The sequence below is a fragment of the Phacochoerus africanus genome, chromosome 6 (genome assembly GCF_016906955.1).
Source record: "Phacochoerus africanus isolate WHEZ1 chromosome 6, ROS_Pafr_v1, whole genome shotgun sequence".
Classification (NCBI taxonomy): Eukaryota; Metazoa; Chordata; class Mammalia; order Artiodactyla; family Suidae; genus Phacochoerus; species Phacochoerus africanus.
The window spans coordinates 1,600,436-1,620,363 of NC_062549.1; the positions used below are offsets into that span (position 1 = coordinate 1,600,436).

Here is a 19,928-nt window from a genome sequence, read left to right on the forward strand (position 1 = left end):
GGGTGTCGGGCCCCTGCCAACCCAGCCCATCCGCCTCGGCCTCCTCCTAGCCCTGCCCCGGGGGTGTGGGGGATGCGCCTTCGAAGCCCCTGAACTGGGGGTGACACGGAACATGTAACAGAGGGGACAGGAGGTGGACGAATATGAGGACCCACAGAACTGCAGGGACAGGAGGGCTGCCAGACTGGCAAATAAAGCAGGGCTCCCAGGCGCATGTGATTGCAAATAAAAAGCGAAGTATCTTCCTCCGTCACACGTGCGTCCCAAACACTGAACGGGACGTACTCACACCACACGCTTACTCCCCATCTGAAACTCCGCCAGCACCCGGCGTCCGTGTTCTCCCTGGGAACCCCTGGGGGGAGGGACGGGGGCACGAGGGCTGCGGGCCGGGCGCTCACCCCAGCCCAGGCACAGGAAGCGCTTGCGGATGAGGCGGTTCCGGAGGCGGCCCGTCACGGCCATGTAGGACTGCCAGGCCTCGGTGAGCACCCAGCAGAAGGAGGACAGGAAGAAGAAGTGCAGGAAGGCGGCCACCAGCGTGCATACCACCTACGCAGGCGGGGAAGGCTGGGAGGCGCTCGCTCGCCCGGCCCCCACCCGCCCCCGGCGAGGGGCCCAGCGGGGCTGGGAGAGGCCCAAGCCCAGCATCCGCAGCAGCGACCTGGTCAACCCCCCAGGCAGGAAGCCCCCAAGGGCTCGCCTGCCCCACTCCCTGCCCTGAGACGGGCTGTTGGACAGGGAGGCCCTGGTGGACAGCTGTGTGCTCTGCCCTCGAACGGCCAGGGACAGGCACCCCCTCTCCCCAGTTCCTCCCCCACGTGGACACCAAAGCCGCAGGAGCCCATCCAAAAGCCCCAGTTCAAGTCCTCCCACTTAGCGGCTGGGGAACCCGAGGCCACCCAGCGAGGCCCAGCTCGGTGCCAGACGGTGGGCCCGGTCCGGGGCGGGAGCCGGCTCATCTCAATGAACCAGGCCAGCTGGAGACTCTGGGCACCACGTGCCCGTGCCCCGGCCAGGTGACAGCCCCCTAGGGGCTGAGGCCCGTGGCACGGTGGCAGGGGTACCCCAAGGGCTCTGTGCAGCTCTGCAGCCTCCTCCCTGAGCTTCCCGGGGTCCAAGCCCCGCTGGGGAGCGTGGCCCTCCCGCGGTTCGCGCCCGGGGCCGCTCACCTTGTTGCGGGTCTGGGTCTGCCCGATGAGGATGAGCGCGTTGGAGGAGATGATGGACAGGCAGAAGTTGATGAGGATGACGGACCGCTCGGAGCGGATGTACCTGCGGGGACGGTGGAGGCCACGGTCGGTGCCCGGCCGGGTCTCGGCTTCACAAGAGCTGGGGCGCCGCGGCCTCCAAGACCAGGGCAGCACCTCCTCCACGCGGACACCGCTGCCACCCCCAGCGCCAGCATCTCCATCACGGTCCCCCTCTGGGTGGCCGACTGCTCTTGGGGACCGCGGGGGTGAGGTGTGACCACAGCTCACGGGACAGGGACCACCAGGAGCTTGGAAAACCCTGGGCCAAAACCTCAGACCCACAGTGGCCCGGGGGGAGGGGCCGGGCCAGTGGGTCAAGGACGCCCACAGGAGCCTGAGGACAGGGCCTGGGAGGGGCGGGGCGGGGGACACTGGATGTTGGTGTTTCAGGGCCACTGACGCTCCCGCATGAGTGCCTCTGCCCTTGGGCAGGACAGAGGAAGGGGGACAGGAACGCTCAGACGGCCCCTCCCCCGATGGCCACATCGACCCCTCCTCTGTGGCCCGGGGCTGACACACTGGGAGCCTGGCCGGGGCCCAGCGAGTGGCAGCCAGGCGGGTGACCTTGGCTTGACCCTCCCTGTCCCACTGTCCTACAGCCCTGCTCCGGGGGGCCCGTGGCGAGGGAAGGGAGTCGGGACCGGCCCACCGCTTGCATGACGCCTGTGTCTCCACACACCCCTCCCTCTCCCCAGGCCGGTGACTGGCTGGGACGGGCTCGCTCCCCCACTGCCAGGGCCTGCGCCCCAGACGCCACCAGCAGCCAGACAGCACCCAGGGCACCGGGGCCCATGACAAGGTTTTGTGGCCACGTCCAAGGGACAAAACAGCACAGACAGGGAAGTGAGGGGGTCTTGGGGCCCCCAGGTCACGTGGGCCAGGGATCACCTTCAGGGGGCAGCAGGTACCCCAGCCCGCCCTGCCCCCTGCCATCAGTGCCATCAGCACCCGGGGGACAGCAGAGGGGGAGAGGGAGGGGCGGGGGTGGGGCTGGAAGGGACAGTGCTGCCAACGAGGGAGGGAGGTGGGCTCTGGCCCCCACGCCCGCCGCCGCCGCCCTTGACCCCGCCGCCCCCTCCCGGGCCCCCGGGCCCGCACCACCTCCACACGGAGACGTAGATGATGATGAGCAAGAGCAGGGTCAGGGAGGACACGCCGCAGCCCACGATGAGCGTCACGGACGGCACGGCCACCTTCTCCATGCTCTGGCCGATTCGGGGTGGGAGAGAGAAGAGTGAGCGCCGGGGGGCTGCACGCACACCGGGCGGAGCCCTCCCTCCACCGCCCGCCACGAGCCCCCCCCGCAGCCCTTGGCCACCCCCCTGTGGCGCTGCAAGACCCCCCCCGCCCCCCCGCGACTACCCAGCACCCGTGAGGGCAGGGGTCTCTGTCTCTGCCCAGTTGCCCGCTAAGCCTGGGCAGTAAACCCCCACCATTTCCAGGGAAGGAGCCCGCCTGTGTCAGAGGTGGGTTCGCGGTGCCCAGCAGCCCAGCACGGCCACTCCCCGGCTCTGCGGCTCTGGGCAGAGGCCACGTTTTCAGCAGGGCCCCCACGGCTCCAGCAGCCTCAAGGGGCACCCCAACCCCCACCCTGCAAACCTAGGCCCCTCCCCACACACCTGCTCCGCCCACAGCCACCCCTTCCCCTCTCCAGGCCCTCCCACCAGCCCAGCGACAGCCCCCCACCCCGCCTCTCCAGCAGCAGCCAGAGGATTTCCTGAAATACCCTCCCAGCCTCTCAGAGCCCCTCGACCCACGCTGTGTCCACATGCCCCAGAGGCCACCAGGCCTGGCCCCGCCCCCTCCAACCCACAAGGCCACTCCCCCTGCCCCCCTCCCTGCACTGGGCTGCCCCACCCCCCCGTTCCTGCTCAGGGCCTAGCTCAGCCATTCTCTGCGTGGGACCCCTGCCTGCCCAGCTGTCCCCTCAGGGGCAGTGCCTCTGGTCATTTGGGTCTCAGCTGCCCCTCTCAGAAGTCAACAGACCCCACTGCTCCCACCCCCCGCCCAGTGCAGCCCTGAGCCCTGGCTGGTCCTTACACGTCCACGTGCACCCCTCCCCCGTGTGACTGCACGACCCACAGCCACCTGGCACCCCAGCGCCCCGGGCACACGGCTGCCGTCCACGCGCACCTGTTGAGGACCAATCAAGGTCCCTCTGTGTGGGACCCAAAGACAACTCTGGGCGGTGGAGACAGCCAGCCCCGGCCCACCCACCATCTCCAGGACTGAGAACGGAGGTCCCAGGATGCCGGGGGTGCCTGACCAGAGGACAACGGGCTTCCTGAGGGCGCCCCCACCCCAGGGAGGACACCCTCCTGCCCTGCCCCACGTCTGACCTGGCCGACACCCTTCTGACCCCTGCTGACCCAGCACACCCGGAGCAGGACTCCCACCCACCTCCTGAGGCCCTGGGATGGGGCCTTCCACCTTCCTCAGGTGCCCAAGGTCCCAGGCTCCTGCACAGGACACCCCAGGACCTGCTCCCACGGGGCCAGCGCCCAAACCGTGCAGTACTCCGCAAGCCAGGGCGCTGCTCGGTGGCCACACTGCCCCTCCTGCCCCCAGCGCCACCCCACAGCTGGGGGTGTCTGCCTGTCCTCACGTCTCGGGCCGGGCCGGGCACAGACCCTTGGTCAAGGCAACTGGCTGGGTGAATGGAGCCTGGGGAGGCAAGCTCCAAGAAGATCGAGAAAGTCATTCAAGGTCACCCAGGCAGTCAGCGGTCCCTGGGGGCGCACCCGCCCGGATGAGGCCCCGACAGACTTGTGTGTTTCTCCACGAGAGCTGAAGGTACCAGGGAAGGGGCTCTAGGCTGCAACCAGCACCCTTGAACTCACCAGGTAACCTCGGAGCCCTGGCCAGCCACGCAAGTCACGGGCGGCCGAGTAAGTGGCTCACGCCTGCTCCCCGGCTGGCTCGGGCCCCGACCTCCGTGGCCATCTGCCTCCACCTGCCCTCATTAGGCCTGGCAGCCACACGCCCGCCAGCTCGCCCACCTGCCGCCCGCTCCCTCCTCCTCTCCGCCTGGCTCATCCGTCACTTTTGACAACCCCGGCCCTGCATGCTCCCAAGAATGTGGGGAGGGGAAAAGGGACAGAAACGTGGGCAGGGGTGTCAGGCAACTCCAGGTTGGGAGAGCAGACTAGAGACCTCAAGGGTAGGAGACTGGCCCCAATCCACACAGAGAGCCAAAGAAGCAGGCCAGCTTCCTGCTGGAGACTGGCTCCCCAGCCAAGCTCCGTGCCGCCCCAGGGCCTCTGCAACACGCGGGTCCCTCCCTGTGCTCTTCCTCTGACCTCCACAAGGCCGGCTCTCCTCTCGGCTTGGCTGGCACCTCCCCACAGAGGCCCTCGGCTCTCGTCCCGTCCCTCTGGCTTGGGTCTCTCCAGGGAACGGGTCTCTCCCGCCGCGCTCAGCCCGGGCTCTGCCCATTTGTTCCCCCCACGGTTGTTGTCAGTTTCTACCACGTGAATTCCCTTCCAGCCTCCCAAACCCACATGCTGACTTGTGAGAGCAGCCTCTGCCTCCCGCCACCACGCCAGCACCACACAGCTCACCGCTACCCACAGGTAAGCCCTGACTCCAGCACAGCCTGAGCCCCGGCCCTGGTGCCCCTCTGAGCCCTCCCACAGGCTGAGCCCTGATCCCAGTGACACTCATAACACGGTTCCAGACACATCACAGAACCAACCCTACCACCGACTGCGCCTCACAGACTGTTTACTACAGGCCAGGCTATGTCGACGCCGTGAACCCCTCGCTAGGTTCGGTCCCCACCCCGGCTCTGAGGCAGGTGGCCTCGCCCCCTCAGAGGTGTGACTCAGAGCAGTTACTCAACCTTCCGGCCGTCACGGGCTCACAGCGGCACGGCCGGACCTGACTCTCTGGCTGCGTGCAGGGGTGGGAGAAGCGGGGGGGCACTGGGTCTCATCTGCCTTCACTCCACCCCCGGGATCTGGCTCCTCCGCTGCAGGCACAGCACCCCATCTCGCCATCCAGCCTCGGGCCCTAGGCCTGGACGCCGTCCCCGGGACCACGGCACACACCGGGGAGCCGCTGCCGCTCAGACCCAAATCCACACGGCCAGTGCATGCTCCCAGCTCCATGCAGCCGAGGCAGCGGTGTGTCCCACGTCCCGCACCCAGCCCAGCTCACGGCCACCACCCCACCCTCACTCCTGCTGGGGTCCTGGAAGGACCCCAAGTCCTGTTACCATTCTCCCACTTCCCAGCTCTCCCTGCCCCGCTCTGCGCCCCCAACCCCACACCTCCCACTGGCTCCTCGCCTTTCTCAGCCCTCCCCCGAGCCTGCTGTGAATGCCTGCTCACCCCATTAGGACCAGACTCCTAAGCCACCCCGGAGGGCTGAGCCCCAGGGCATCTCCCGCCCCAGGCCAGGGCCGCCCCAGGCCTGGCTCAGCCTCTGTCTCCCCATCAGAGCCCGGGCCCCGCCAGGCCCCAGCCTGGGTGCTCAGCCGGCTCGGCCCAGCGTGTTTGGCTGCAGTCTCACCCTGGCGCTGGTCCCTTGCCCACTCAGCACGGGCTCTGACAGCCGCTGAGCACAAGGTAGGGGCCAGGCCCACTCGGGCTCCTTCCTGCGCTGCCCTGGAAGCTCAAGGCCCTGGCTTCAGTGTTCATGGGGTCAGACAAAACCGACCACCTCGCCACCTACGGGTGAGAAGACAGGCTCATGTGGGCAGCCTGTTCTTGGTCCCCTGGCCGGTGGGTGACTCTGTGGCCACTGAGAGCACCCATCCCCTCGGACTCTTCTGGGACATGGGGACAGGGCGCGTGGACACGGCAGGTCAGGATGACACCGCAAGCCCCGCTCACTGCAGTGGCTGACCCTCCTACCAAACACAGCCTCAAACCCTTCAGAGACCAAAGCTCTGTCCTCGGGGCCCGCCCCCGCCCCCCGCGGGCCCTGTCCTCGCACTCGCATCCTCAGAGGCGCAGGTCGGCTCTTCCTAGAAAGGCCCCCTGGGCACAAGCGCCTCCCTCCCCCGATTCCCCCAGCCTGCCCCTCACCCAGCGTGCGCCTCATGCCAGGCGGGCCTGGGGCTCAGCCTCCATCCTCCCAGGATGCAGTGGCCCTGCCCAACCCCCCCCCTCCCCCCGGCTCTCCAAGAGGACCCCCAGCAACTGGCCAATCCCTCACAGCCACCCTGAGCAGCACGGGGTCACTTCCCTTTTACAGGGGTGAAAACCGAGGCTCGAGGCCAGTCTAGGGTGACTGTGTGCGAGGGGACAGAATGGGTTTCGAGATTCAAGCAGACCCTTCGGGCCAGACCCCGGGCAGACAGGAGAGGATCTGGGCACGCATCCTGCTCTGGAAACGCCGCCCCCCCCCCCCCGACACACACACACACAAGGAAGAGCAGCCACCCCGGACCCAAGGGGGGCCCTGCCCTGCTTGCTGCTCCAGCCTCGTGGGGACCCAGGAAGCCCCGGCCCACTGACGGCTCCTCTGTGCGGAAAGTCACCTCTTCCAGGGAGCCCCCGAGCATGGCTCTGGCTGCTGCCTCAGGGCCTGCCCTGGAACCAACACCACCAACAGTCCCATCACGGGGACAGCCTGAGGAGAGGGCACCCTGGGACCAGGGCCAAGAGCACAGACCCCTGGGCAGCAGAACCACCCTGAGACCTTGAGCAAGGCCCCTCCCTGGGCCTCAGTTTCCCCGCCTGTCAACGGAAAGGTTTAGTGGCAATGACCTCTAAGGTCCTGTCAAGCTCGGGCCCTCTGGGGGATCCTGGCCGCACTCCCTGCCCAAGTCCCCAAGGACAAAGTGGGGTGGGGGGACTGCACTCAGAGAGGCCCGGAGCCATCTTCTACGTGAAAACTGGGATTCGGTAGGGGACAGCCAGGCCACCCCTACCCCCCAAAGCAGCGTCCCCCTCCTACTCGGTCCTCCACTTGTGCCGCCTGAGGACCCTTCCACACAAGGCCTGGGCCTGGGTGCTCAGTGAGCAAAGACCCTTCCCTCCTCGGGGAGCCTGGCAACCTGGCTAGCGGCCCCGGCTTTGCTGGGTCCAGTGAGCGTAGCGCAGCCCTGGGCAAGAGCGCCCACCAGCCTTCGTTGGCCGGGCCCAGCACCCGGGGCCCAGCCAGCAAACTGGCCCCAGATGCTGTCGCCATGGAAACCGGCAGCCCCCACAAGAATCACAGGAACAAAAAGGAGGCCCTGAGTGAGGGGGCCTTCTTGGGGAGGGCTGCGGACCTGGGCCCAGGCCAGCACCCTCTCCCCTCTGGACCCCCACCTGGGGATACAACGGCCTCCAAAGAGCAAGATCCACTTAGGGTGGGTGGGGAAGGACCGCTCAGGAAGGTGGCAGCCCTTCCCCCTCCCTGTCCAGGGCAGGCTAGGACCCTGCCATCGCCTGGGGAAGGACCCCCCGACCCAGGGAAGGGGCAGACCCGGCTGGGCCCGGGCCACCCCTTCGGCCAGCCCCCAGCGCCAGAGGCCCAGCCTGCTCGGCTCCCCAGAAGGAGAGCCAGCTCCCTCCCGGGTCCGAGGTCCCAAGGAGGGCGGGGGACACTCACCCACCAGTCGTCGTCCCCCCCACCCCCTCCCGGGGCCCCAGCCCCGCTCCTCCCAGGCCAGCCCCCAACTCCACACCACCACCCACTCGGCTCCTACCCGCCCTCTCCAGAGGCCCGGGCCCCGCCGCCCAGGCCACGGGGGGGCTGGGGGCGCAGCGGCCCCTCCCCGCGCCGGCCGGGCCCGGAGGCGACCGGCAGCCCCGCAGCCCCCTCCCCGCGCGCCCGCCCGGGGTCTCACCGCGTCGGCGCTGAGCTGGGCTAAGATGGCGAAGGTGGAGAGCCGGTCACAGAGGCAGCGCGTCCGGAGGGCGTCGAGGGGCACCGTGCGGCAGCCGCGCCACGACCAGGGCCCGAGCTGCGGGGGGGCGGGGGAGGAGGGTCTGGGGGGGGCGGGACACACGGGGTGGGGGGGGGAGACAGGGGCGGCGTGAGCGGCGGCCGGCCGCGCCCCGGGCCCGAGCCCCGGCCCCGGCCCCGGCCCCGCGTCCCGGCCCGCGCCCGCACCTGCGCCCGCCGCCGCCGCCGCCGCCGCGCGCGCCCCGCCGGCCCCCGGAGCCCCGCGCCCCATCGCCGCCGCCAGCGCCGCCGCCGCCGCCGAGCCACGGGAGAGCGACTCGCGGGAGCGCGGGCCGGCGGGGCCGGCGGGGCGCCGAGCCCTGGCCCCGCGCCCGGAGAGCGCCCCGCCCCAGCGCGGGCCCGGGAGGGGCGCGTGGGCGCACGTGGAGCGGGGCGCCGGGCTGCGGAGCGCGTGCGGGCCGGGCCGGCGGCCGGGCGCCTCTGCGCCTCCCGCCCCGGCGTCCCGGCGTCGCGCTGGTGACCTTGGGACCGCCCCGCCCCCACAGCCACCTCCCGAGGGCGGGGCGGGGGGCACCGGGAGCGAAGCAGCCTTCCGTGGGGGTGGGGAAGCCGCCCGAAAGGGCCCCCGGCCGGCCGTCGGACTCCGGTCCCTCCGGAGGTCGGCCGCTCGGGATGGCCCTGGTTCCCTTCAAACACGCACGGGGGAGAGCCTCAGTGCCCCTGACTGAGCCACTCTGCAGACCGACCGCTGTTAATCCAAGACCCCACCCTTCATGCCAGCGGCGTCCAGCCAGCAGGGCTGCCAGAGAGGCTCAGGGAGCGCCTGGCTGGGGCCCTGGACCGCAGGCTGCCCGGACAGGCAAGACCGACGCGCAGTTCAGGAGCCACAGCTGGGAGGGGTCGCCTTCTGCAGCAGGGCAGCAAGAGCCCCAGCCCCACTCCCAATGCTGGAGATCCTGCTGGCCCCAGGCCTTCAGGGGAGAATCTGGGCTCTTCAGCAAGTCTGCCCTCCGCCTGCCCTAGATCCCTCAGCCCCAGAAGGAGGGAGCTGCAGGTGCCTTCCACAGCCCTCGGCCTGCCTCCCCCATCCCAGCCGCTCCGCTCCGGCCCCCCTGCCCTCCCCGAGAAACCCTGACCCCGACGCAGCTGCCTCTGCTCAACACCTGGACTTGCAAACGACCTTCCCTGGCTGTGTCACCCGGGAAGTCAGCCCCTGCCCCTAGCTCCAGTTTCCTCATCTCTAAGTTGGGGAGGGGACAGTCCAGGGGATAACAGGACCAGCCCCACACAGCGTCTGCACCGGCATCTCTAGCAATGTTTAGGGGCCCCGCTGCAGGCATCACAGAACCCAGGGTGGCTTCTGTTGAATCGGAGACATTACACAATCTCCCTTCTGAGCCCCAGGCCCCGGGGGAGAAGGGACACCTTCAAATCTGCTTTTCTCTCTTCACAACCCCCCCCCCGCCCCGTCCCCCGACGGGGAAGGACCTGTTTCACAGAGAAGGACTGAGGCCCAAGGTCTAAGCTCTGCAGAATGCATCAGGGCTCCTTCCGGCCTCAGGTGCCAGAGGAGCGGAGGTACACAGCCCGGCAGAGCCCAGGTAGGGCCAGGGCCAAGGCCACAGCCTTGGGAGGGAAGCCAAGGGCTCGGCTGCCTTCACGGCCCCTCTTCCCGGCCCCCTATCCCGCAGGCCCAGAGTCCCTGACATGGAGTGGGGCGGAAGTCAGAACCTATTAAGGTCTTGGTAGGGAGCCTCCTCCCCTTCCTTCCTCTGTAAAAGAAGACCCCGCTAGTTGCAGAACCAGGAACAAGACCTGGGGGTGGAAGGAATGGGAAAGGGAGTGGGGGCCCTGGAGCTCCCAGTGACACCCAGGTCCAGCCTGGTCCCCCTGCACCCTCAACAGAGGTTTGTTGAGGCCTCGCTCGGCTGCCCGGGGCCCCTCCCTGCGTTCCCCAGCACCATGGGGGCGCCAAGCCTAGGCTGCCCTCTGTCCCTCCCACCCCCAGAGCGCCCCGTCCTCACGCCTGGGGATGCACGTGCAGGCCACTGCCCGAACACCAAGACAGCCAGTGTGGCCCAGGCCAGAAGCCACCAAGACCCAGTGCACTCTGAGGAGGAGTCCTGCAGGTGCTTCGGCCCGGAGACAGCACCTCCCTGTCTCAAGCTGACCAGCTTAGCCAGGATAGTGGCCCTGTGCCTGCTCCTAGGAGCAGGAGGCTGTGGCCGGCCGGTCCTGGATTCAAATCCCAGCTCTAATTCTCACGATCCAGGCATGAACACTCCTCAGTCCCCCTCCTCCGAGTGGAGGGGGACCAGGAACCCAGCATTTCCGCCTGCTGAGGCTTGCTGGGAGGGTCAGGAGGGGACAAGACCCCGGGCTTGGGGTGAGGGGAGCCGGGCTGGCTGGGGCCAGCAGCCTGGCAGGTTCCCAGGCAGCGCTGGCGGGTCTGCAGGGCGCCAAGCTGACAGCTGCCGGCCACCTCCTGGGAGGAGAGGCCAGCCCAGGCGGGTGGCTGGCCCCACAGGACTTGGGCTATGAGCGCTAATTAGCTTATCAGCTTCCCAGAGAGGGGGAGGGCGAGGGGTGCTGCCCACTCCGCAGAGGGCCTCAGGCTACGGAGGCCACAAGGAAGCCGAGAACTAGCTGCTCGGGCTGGCCGCCTAGGACACGGGCAGCTGCAGGGCTCACCCAGACCCTGCAGGCCTGCGGTGTAGGCGCCCTGGCCTCAGCCTCTCCCCAGCTCCAGTGTCCCCAGCTCCTGCAGGCCCTGGCACCCGTATCGGGGGAGCACGCTGGCGCTCCTGGCATGTGACGCGGGGACAGGAACCCTCTCCTTGCCCCTCCCCCACCTCAACATCAATAGCACCCTATACATGCTACTGTGTTCCCTTTGCAATCATCCTCAGCTCAGCTCTGTGGAAACTGAGGCTCAGGGAGGTGGTGGGACTGCCTGAAGTCACACAGCAGTAGAACAGGAGGGCCAGGATTCCAGTTTTCCCGTCTGGCCACTGCACATGTCCCAGAAGTCCTGTGACACCTGAGCCACTGGCCTCTGAAGAGCAGATTGGAAAGGGACCCTCAAGGATGGCCTAAGACCCAGACAGGGGCGGGGGGGGGCAGGGGGGGTGACCTGCCCAAGGCCCATCCCACCCAGTGCAGAGCTCAGCCAGTGGAGGCTGCCCAGGCCTCCAGTCGAGACTTGCGTGCTGCAGTGGGCATCCGCCAAGGATGGGCCCTGGGCAGGACAGGTCCCCTGTTGCATCTTCAGCGCAGCCTGACCCGGGAAAGGTCAGAGGACCCTCAGCTCTCCTTTCAGCAAAACGTCCAGGACCCATCCTCTTATACCTACACCTGGAGGTTCTGCCCCACATCTGACCCCAATCCTTCCTGCTGCAGGGGACACCTGCTATCCTCTGCCGCGCAGGCGGGTCATTCCCTCTTGGCGCCCAACGACCGCTCCTACACGTGGGAGACCATTTGCTGCCTCTTGTCTGAGCTTCAGAGACTTGGTCTATCTGGGTCAGAGAGCCAGGCCCCCCTCCTGGGCCCAGGCCCGAGGAATCTGGGTCGGTGACGCCTGCCCCTCCCACCCCCCAGGTTCAGGGTGAGAGAAGGAGCTGGAGCAGGGGCCCTCCCCGCCTGAGCTGGGGGGAGGTGGCCTGGGGCCCCAGGCTCCTCGAACACAGCTCCTGGCCTGTGTCTCCCTCGTCTGATCGGCGCCTCCAGGACACAGCCCATCAGACCAGAACCCCCAGAGCAGGGCTGTGCCTCCCCCACGGGCCAGGGCCCCCAGGAAGATCCAGCCACTGCCCACCCTGCTGCCGGCGCCCAGGTCCTCACCACGGGCTCTTCCCTCCCCGCTCCTGCCAAGGCCCTCCTGTCCCTTGAACCCCCGTCTGAGCTCTTCCGCTGCTCTGAGCCAGCCCTCTACACAGCGGCCCCCACTGTGCGTCCACACCCTGGGCCACGACGCTCTGCTGCCCCTGCCCCTGGATGCCCCGGGGTCAGGCCTGAACACACCTGCATCAGCCTCCATCTCCGCGCCACCCCACCCACCTCCCTCCCTGGGCAGCTGGCCTTCTGTGCCCACGTCCCCTGCCCCCAGGGGTCCTTGAGATAGCAGCAGGCCAGTCCCTGCCACGGTGAATGCTGCTCCTCCAGTGTCTGTCTGGGGCCTACTGGGCCTGGCCGGGCTGGCTCCGCCTCCACAGCCACAGCCATGGGTCAGCACCCTGGCTGCCCCAGCAAGGCTGTCCCTGACCCAAGGGCTCCATCTGAGAGTCCTCCCGCATCTGCCCGGTTCTCCCACCGCGAATGCTGGCCTTATGCTCCCGCTGGTGTCCTCCTCCAGGACGGCAGGATGGGGCCTGGCTTTCTGCCCCACCGCCAGCACCCAGTGGGGGTGGACTCTGGATGGCCAGGCAAGGTCCCCTCCGCCCTTCCAACCTGGCGGCGACCTGCAGGACCCTTCTCTCCCCCTCCCTCATACCTATAGTCTCATCAGCCTCTGGCCTTCCTTTCACCGCTGCACCCCACTCCATGGCCACCACGCTCCTGGGACCCGCCGCTGCTGGCCTCTGTACAGCACCAGGCCATATTTTGAAATAACGCAAGGACACGGCGACTTCTGCTCAAAACCTTCCCACGGCTCTCTCTGCACTCAGAGCAAAGGCCACGCTGCCCTCAGGCCCCACAGCCCCCGGGGACTGGCCCACCCTCTCCGACCCTCCCCACTCTCCCCTGCGGCCAACTCGGACCCAGAAGCACAGACGCTGCCTTGTTCCGACCTCAGCACCTGGGCAGAACTGCAACTTCATCCTCGCGGCCCAGGTGAGCCGGCTCAGGGAAGGCAGCCAGAGGGGAGTGGCCTGGCCCCCATCCAGCCCAGAAAGCCCCCCGGGGACCTCCCCCAGGGCCCAGGACCTGTGTCACTCCTGCCACCACACTCCCTGCAGTGCCCAGACACGGCCCGGTCCAGCCGGCCCAGGACGGGGATCGGCGCGGTGAGGCCTGTCTTCGCCTTTGGGCAAATTCCCTCCAGGGCACTTGGAGCTGAGCTGCCTCCCAGGTGAAGTGGGTGCTGGGCAGGGAGACCACCGGGACACCACTGGGCACAGGGCCCAGCCCATCGGGGGGCAGCGCCGGGGGGGTGGGGTGCATGGAGAGCCCCTGCCCACCAGCGCACGGAGCCAGGGCCTCCGCCGCATTCAGGATGCCTCCTGCAGCCCACAAAGCAGGTGCTATTATGGGACTCTGCGCTTCAGGGTCCCCTGGGGTTTGATGGGCTAAATGACACTGGAGTGTGGATGACGCACGCTGGTCCTCCCACACGGCAGAAAGAAGCCGGAGTGGGCACAGCTCTCCCGGCAAGGGAACAGGGAGCGGGCAAAAGGCGTCTCTGCAGGCAGGGCTTCGAGGAGCCCTTGACGCTCCTCAGCCTGGCCCTGGGGCTCCCTAGACCACCCATGCCAGGCGCAAGCCCCGTAGATCACTGACTGCCGACCCACAGACCGAGGTTGGTGCTGAGTCTCCCCCTCCAGGGAGTCTGCCTGGATAAGCCTCATGTTCCTGGGCATTGCGCCTGGCGCTTCCAACAGGTCCCACCCTGCCGCTGTGCTGGGGCTCCCTTCCCGAGACCCACGTCCCCCAGCAGCTGAAGTGCACGGTGACTCTCGCGTCCCCCACTGCCGGCCCTGGCAGCCCTGCCTGCACGTGCCGGCCCAGATGGAACCGCTGGTGACTCAGAACACAGGCGTCCCTCCGGCCTCCAGTCCTTGATCTTGGCCAGTCCTCCTGTCCCCTGGCTGACTCAGCCTTGTCCTCCAGGAAGGCACTGCCATCTCCAGGAAACCTCCTCAAGCTCCCGCTCTGTGCCTGGCCCCCACCTGGCACTGACCTGTGAGACCCCCCGGGGCAGGCCAGTGGTGGGGGGCGGTGCTTGTGGCCAGGGCCTCCTGGGGGCAGGTATCTGCCCGACCTGGCTCTTGCTGAGTGACCTGCCAGCTGACACCCCCCTCAGGCCTTGTCCCAGCCCATGGGGTGGGCTCTCTGGGCACTGACAGCATCTAAGGCTCCCTCGCATCCGTGGGTCTGGGACCAGAACTCCCAGGGCTTCTCACGTTCCTGGCCAAGAGGCCACTCTCCGGGCTCCCACCTGGCGCCGGCCACACTCTGAGTCAGGACTTCCAGCGCAGGCCTGCCCCCGGCTGGAAACCTGGCCATCCTCGGGGCCCGCTGGCTCTCTGTCTGTTCCACCCACCCACCAGGGCAAGGCTGCAGAGGCCAGGGGCAGCCTGCCAGGCAGATGGGGGCCCTGGAGAGGGTGGGACCCCGAGCCCCCAGCCCTCCGAGGACGTGATCTGGCCTGGGTGGGCTGGGCTCCTCCAACCCCTGCCCACCTGAGAACTCCCCCAGCTCAGAGGCCGGCACCCCAGGAACCCCACCTGAGGCGCTGCCCCTCACTCGCTCGGACCTTTACCTGCGGCACCTTTGGCCCACACCTGTCTGACCTGTCCCCTGCCCCTGCCAGCCCAGGCGACACCCCACCCCCTCACCCTCCAGCCACTGACGCAGCTGGAGGTGAGGCCGGTACCTCACTCACTCGTTGGGCAACGGCGTCCGTGGCCTGCCTGGTCGGGCCCTGTGCTCAGTGCCACGGGCACTTCCCTGGCTCTAGTAGATTCCAGACTGGCCCAGCTTCGTCTCCTCCCGGAACCCCCCCCCCCAACCCCCCGCAGACCAGGAGGCCTCATGAGCCCCTCCCACTAGTGCCCTCGCCCTGTCTGCCGCCTGCCTTGGCAGCTGTCCCACGGGTGCGCCCTGATTCCCCCGAGGAGGCGTCTACAAATCCTCCGAAGGGCTGAGGCCACCACCATCTTAACTGTCGCCACCACCTCCGCCAGCACCAACCACGTCACCCTCAACGACGCCATCAAGACCTGCCACACCGCCATCACTGCTGCCGACACCCTCACCACCACCGCATCAGTCACAGCATCCCTGCTGCCAGCGTCAAGAACGACACAGCCGTGCCACCCTCACCACCACCCCCGACGCCATCACCACCATCAGACCATCGTTGCCAACACGCCAGAGTGGGCTCTGGGAGGATGAGGGGGACGGGGACCGACGGGAGGTGGCAGGCAGAGCCTGGCCGGGGGCAGTCCTCCTCCTGGGAGGCCGCAGAGAACCCAGCACCGGCATGCCTTGCTGCAAGGACATGGAGTTCAGGGCCCTTGCTGATGGCAGGACGGGCGGACAGACGGAAAGCCCTGCCAGGAGTGGCTCGAAGTACCTCTATTTCCAGCCAGGCTCGGCCCCTCCCAGAGAGGCCACGGCCCTGTCCTCTCACGCACCCTCCCTGCACCAAGTGGCCTGACAAGGCGCCCAAAGCAGCCCCCCTCAGAGCCCTGGGCCTCAGTGGAGGAGGGAATTGAACCCTGGCACCATCCAGCGAACTCAGGGACCAGCGCTGCCCTCCTGGGGGGGTGCCCCCTCCTCCCTGAGGGCAACTCCAGGCTCCTCCTCCTGGTGGAGCGCCCCCCAGACCCTTGCCCAGCAGGGGTTCAGGCCCCATGATGGCAGAGGCCAGGAGGCAGGAGGAGGGGAGGCCTGGAAGCCGGGCTGTCCAGCCCCAGGCCCCTGGCGGTGCCACCGGCCCCCGACCACGCAGTCACTTGACTGAGGACAGTCAAGACGGCTGACTTCACCGGCCCCCCCCCCCCGCCCCCGCCTCGGCTGCCCTGCGTACCCCCCACCCCCACCAGTACAGGCCTCCTCCCCAGACCCAGAAGCCAGGGGTGCAGGCCGCCCCTGCTGCTGGCCAGCAGATGCTGTGAGTTCAGGGCTGGCCACACTCTGCCTCCCTGATCCCCCATCCTTACGACTCCATGGTCACCAGGCTCATAGGGCCACACACTCCCTCCACGGACATGGGGCCGGGGCGGGGGTCGGGGAGTGGGGGGGGGGATGTGCAGCCGAACCGGAGACTCTTGTGCCCTGTCTCATCCCAGGAAGGCTCCCTGCATGCTGATGCCCCTGGCCCTCAAGCACACATCTGGGACCCCTACCCTGCTCCCGCACAGGACCTGCCCCCAGGGCCAGCACTGGCAGGCAGCAGCCCCCTGCCGCCATGCTCTCCAGCAGAAGGGGAAGCGGGAGAACAGGGCAGGGTGACAGGGAGGGGTGGCTGGAGGCCAGTGCTGGCCACCCCATCCTCTGCTGCTGCCTGGAGGCGCCTGGCAGAGGCTGGGCGAGGGCGGGGGGCCGAGGCTGAGTCGCATCTCACAGGCAAGGAAAAAACTGAGGCGGGGCTTGCATGGCCGGAGCCAGGGACCCCGAGCTGGAGGAAGGGACAGCCTGATGGGCCAAGCAAGGCTGCAGGACCCCACGGACCCAAGCAGGCACTCCCGTGGGGACAGCCTGGAGCCCAGGCTCTTTGGCCTGCAGACTCCTGGGAGCGCCCCTCCCATCCCATGTCCACAAGTGAGGAAGGGGCGGGCCCACCAGGGCCAGGCAGCCCCATAGATGTCCTGCCGGGTGGAGGGGGCATCTGGGAGGCAGGACACTCCCCACGGTCAGACCACGCTGGGCAGACTGGATTCGGTGGATGCAGGGAATGGATGACTGAGTCGATGAAGGAAGGAATGAATGGGCGAATCCCCAGGGGCCTGAGGGACCCCCTTCAGATGGGGTGGGTTCCAATGGCTTCTATTCACCTCCCCAGGGGGCTTACTACGTACCGGGGGCTGGGGGGAGCCCTGGACCACGGATAGGAGACCCAGCCCTGCCTGGGGCGGGGCTCACACTGCCAGGGGGCTGGGGTGGGGGTTGGTCCAGGCATGTGGATACACAGCAGCCCGGGGTCAGAGCCGGGAAGAAGTAGACAGCGGTGATGCAGGAAAGGGGAGAAGGCCTCCAGGAGCAGGTGGCTCTGGAGGCTGGAGCGGAGGGCACAGGGTCCAGGGGCGAAGGCTCCAAGCATTCTAGCTGGCACCGAGAAGGGCAGTGGCGAGGGGGCCCATGGGACTGCCAGCCAAGGGTAGGGGACATGCAGTGCTGCAGGTTCTGAGCCCAGCTGCTGTCCCTGGCCGTGACCTCCCGGCTGTCTGTCCTCTCCAGCTCCCAAGCCTGGCAAGGGACCGGCAGGCCCAGGCTCAGACACCCCCGAGGAGAAGGCCCGCCCACAGTGGGCCTCTGCCAGCCCCTGCTGCTCCCCAGGGACAATGTGGGGGGAGACAGAGAAGGGAGGGGCGCTGGGGCTGAGTCCAGGCCAGGGGCAGGAGCAGAGGCTAGACAGTGGGGGGGAGTCTGGCTTCTGAGAGCAGCGCGGCACCCCTCCCCCCGGCCCCCGCCCCGGTGAGGGGAGCAGAGCACATCCCCCACCCTATGCCACCCCCCCCATGCTCTCGGGTGGGGTGGATTCCGAGGCCCTTCCCAGGCCTCCAAAAAGGCCTCTGTGTTGAGCGCATCTCCCACCCCACCCCCTCCTGGGCCCTCAGCCTGCCTCCTCCGCTCCCTTGAGGAACCCGGCCGCGTGGGAGAAACTGGGCTGAGAACCGGCTGCTGACAGCGACCTGGGGACCCTGCCAAGTCTCCCTTCCGCTTGCCCCCCTCGGCCTGCCCCCTCACTGCCCTCTCCAAGGAAACCAAAGATGGATGTGGGGCCAGGCTCTTAAAGGGACCGGGACACGCACTTGGGCAAGGTCCCTGGGGAGGGGCTGGGCCTGGGTGCCGAGCATCCCCCAGAACAGCTGCACCTGGCGGGGCTGGGGTCTGCACGGAGGGGACAGAGACAGACTGACATGACCCGCAGGGTGGCCCTGGGCTTGGCAAATAGCACTTGGGGCCCCCGTGTCTTCAGCCAGATGGAGACAGCTTGTATGAGGAAATGAAGCAGGTCTAAAGGCACCTGGAGTGGGGCCAGGCTTCAGGAAAAGACTGGACATGTCACCCCCTCCCCCAGCCCGTCCCAGGGTCTGCTCTCCTGACGCAGGTTCCAGGGAGTAAAGCTGCCCAGCGCCCACCAGTTAGGGAAACCCCAACCCGACCGAATAGGAGCCTGCTGCAGGACTTCTCAGAGCCTTTGTAGTTGACTCCAGCGTGGACCCAGGTGCACAAGACATGGTGGGCATGGAACCCTGCCCTTCCTGGAGCCCTCGGGGGACTGGCATCTGGCAGAACACCTCCCAACATGCCGGTATATAAGGATGAGCATCCTGGAGGGTGTGTGGCCCAGGCCTGGCTGGGACTGATGTCCCACACTGGGCCCCAGCTACGCCCTTTTCAAGTGAGGCAGAGCAGGCGATTTCTGAGGACCTTGCCAGCTCTGGCTGTGACGCTCTATGTAACTCTCGGGTTATTTTTAAAAGGGAAACTGCAGGACGTTTGCGGTGTCTGAGTGCAAGACCGGGAGCTGTCCTTTCAGGACCACAGCCCTGCACTCCAGGCTGTGCTCCTGGCCTCCAGCAACCCCGTCGGCCGCCCATCCATCCTTCCTCTGCCCTTTCCCCCGTCCCCCAACCACCAAAACGCCTGAGGATTCTGCAAAGACCCCCTTATCCTAACCCCAAGGGCCCTGCGCCCGAGGCCCCCAGAGCCGCGGCCAGGCTGGTGGGGGTGGGGGTGGAGTCTTGCTGTGAGCAGTCGCCTCAAGCACAAATGTTGAGCCCGTGTGTGCAAGTGTGTTTGTGCAGCTGGGGGCGAGGCAGGTGGAGGGCCTGCACTGTGGGCGGAAGCCTCTGACTCAGACTTTCCAAGATGAGTGTGTCACATGGTTGACTGCTGAGTGTGTGCGTGGAAGAAGAGGCGGCCCCCCATGTACATGACACACGCACAAACACACGTGAACATGCGAAGTGATTCCAGATGAGACACAGGGTCCGGGCTCAGCGTGTGCCCAGGACCAGGGTTCCGTATGGGTTTGGGATCCGGGCTCCCTCGGGGACCAGGAACAGAGTTCACTTATGGATCAAAAGCTCCCTACTGAGGGGTGGCGGTCACTGGTGGCTCTCGTGCCCCCACGCACTGGCACTCCCCCCACCCCCACCCTCGACACACACAATTCTGCCGCTACGTGAAACCCTTTCTCCTTCAAAGACACGCAAACACAGGCCCACACCAGCACAGACCTGGTCTCCGAGATTGAGCGGGTGGAAGCAGGCCTGGGGCCCTGCCCCTGGCCCCCCTTTCGGGCCGCCTGGGAAACCCTTGCCTTCTCTGAGCCAGTTTATGTGAGGAGCAGCCCCCGCTGGCTGGAGAAGGAGGTGCTGACCAGCACAGAGGGGAGGGGGCAGGGGGGAGGGGGCAGGGGGGAGGGGGGAAGGGCAGGGCCCGTCTCCTCCCCTCCCCCACCCGCGGCAGCCTCTGGGTCCCGGACTGCGGCTCTGGGTCGGATGGCCCGTCCCCGCACTGAGCTGGACCCTGCTCCTTCCAGAGCCTCAGCTTCCCCAGAGGTTAACAGGCCAGGCCAGGCTCCCAGGGCCGTGCCCAGGCCTGAAGAGGGAGTTGTGGGCAAAATGCGCCCCAGGGGAGCACTTTCCCACCATCCTTGGGGCCCCGGGGCCCAGGCACATGGACCATCAGGTTCCCATCCACCCAGAGGTGACCAGGGCCGGGCCTGGCGGGCCCGGGGCAGTGGATGCCCCCCCACCTGAAAGAGGAAGGGAAGGTGGGCGCCCCGTGGTCACTGGCCTCTCCCTGTCTGCCACTCTGCCCCCCCCAATGTGAGCACGAAAATGGGGCTCCCAGAGGGCAGAATCCCCAGACCACACAGCCCTAAGGGCCAGTGAACTTGATACTAGGCTGGCCAGACCTCTCCCAGGCCGCTGCCCT

General features: G+C 67.8%; 1 protein-coding gene across 1 annotated transcript in view; it reads right to left on the reverse strand.

Moving 5' to 3' along the window:
• ADGRB1 (adhesion G protein-coupled receptor B1) overlaps positions 1-19,928 on the reverse strand; it is a 61,896-nt gene that overhangs the window by 17,843 nt on the left and 24,125 nt on the right. The window contains exons 17-20 of the mRNA XM_047783133.1: positions 8,035-8,176; positions 2,355-2,458; positions 1,173-1,275; positions 402-552 (exon numbers count right to left, since the gene is read on the reverse strand). Of these exons, the coding sequence (XP_047639089.1) occupies positions 402-552; positions 1,173-1,275; positions 2,355-2,458; positions 8,035-8,176 (500 nt within the window). The remainder of the gene's footprint in view (positions 1-401; positions 553-1,172; positions 1,276-2,354; positions 2,459-8,034; positions 8,177-19,928) is intronic.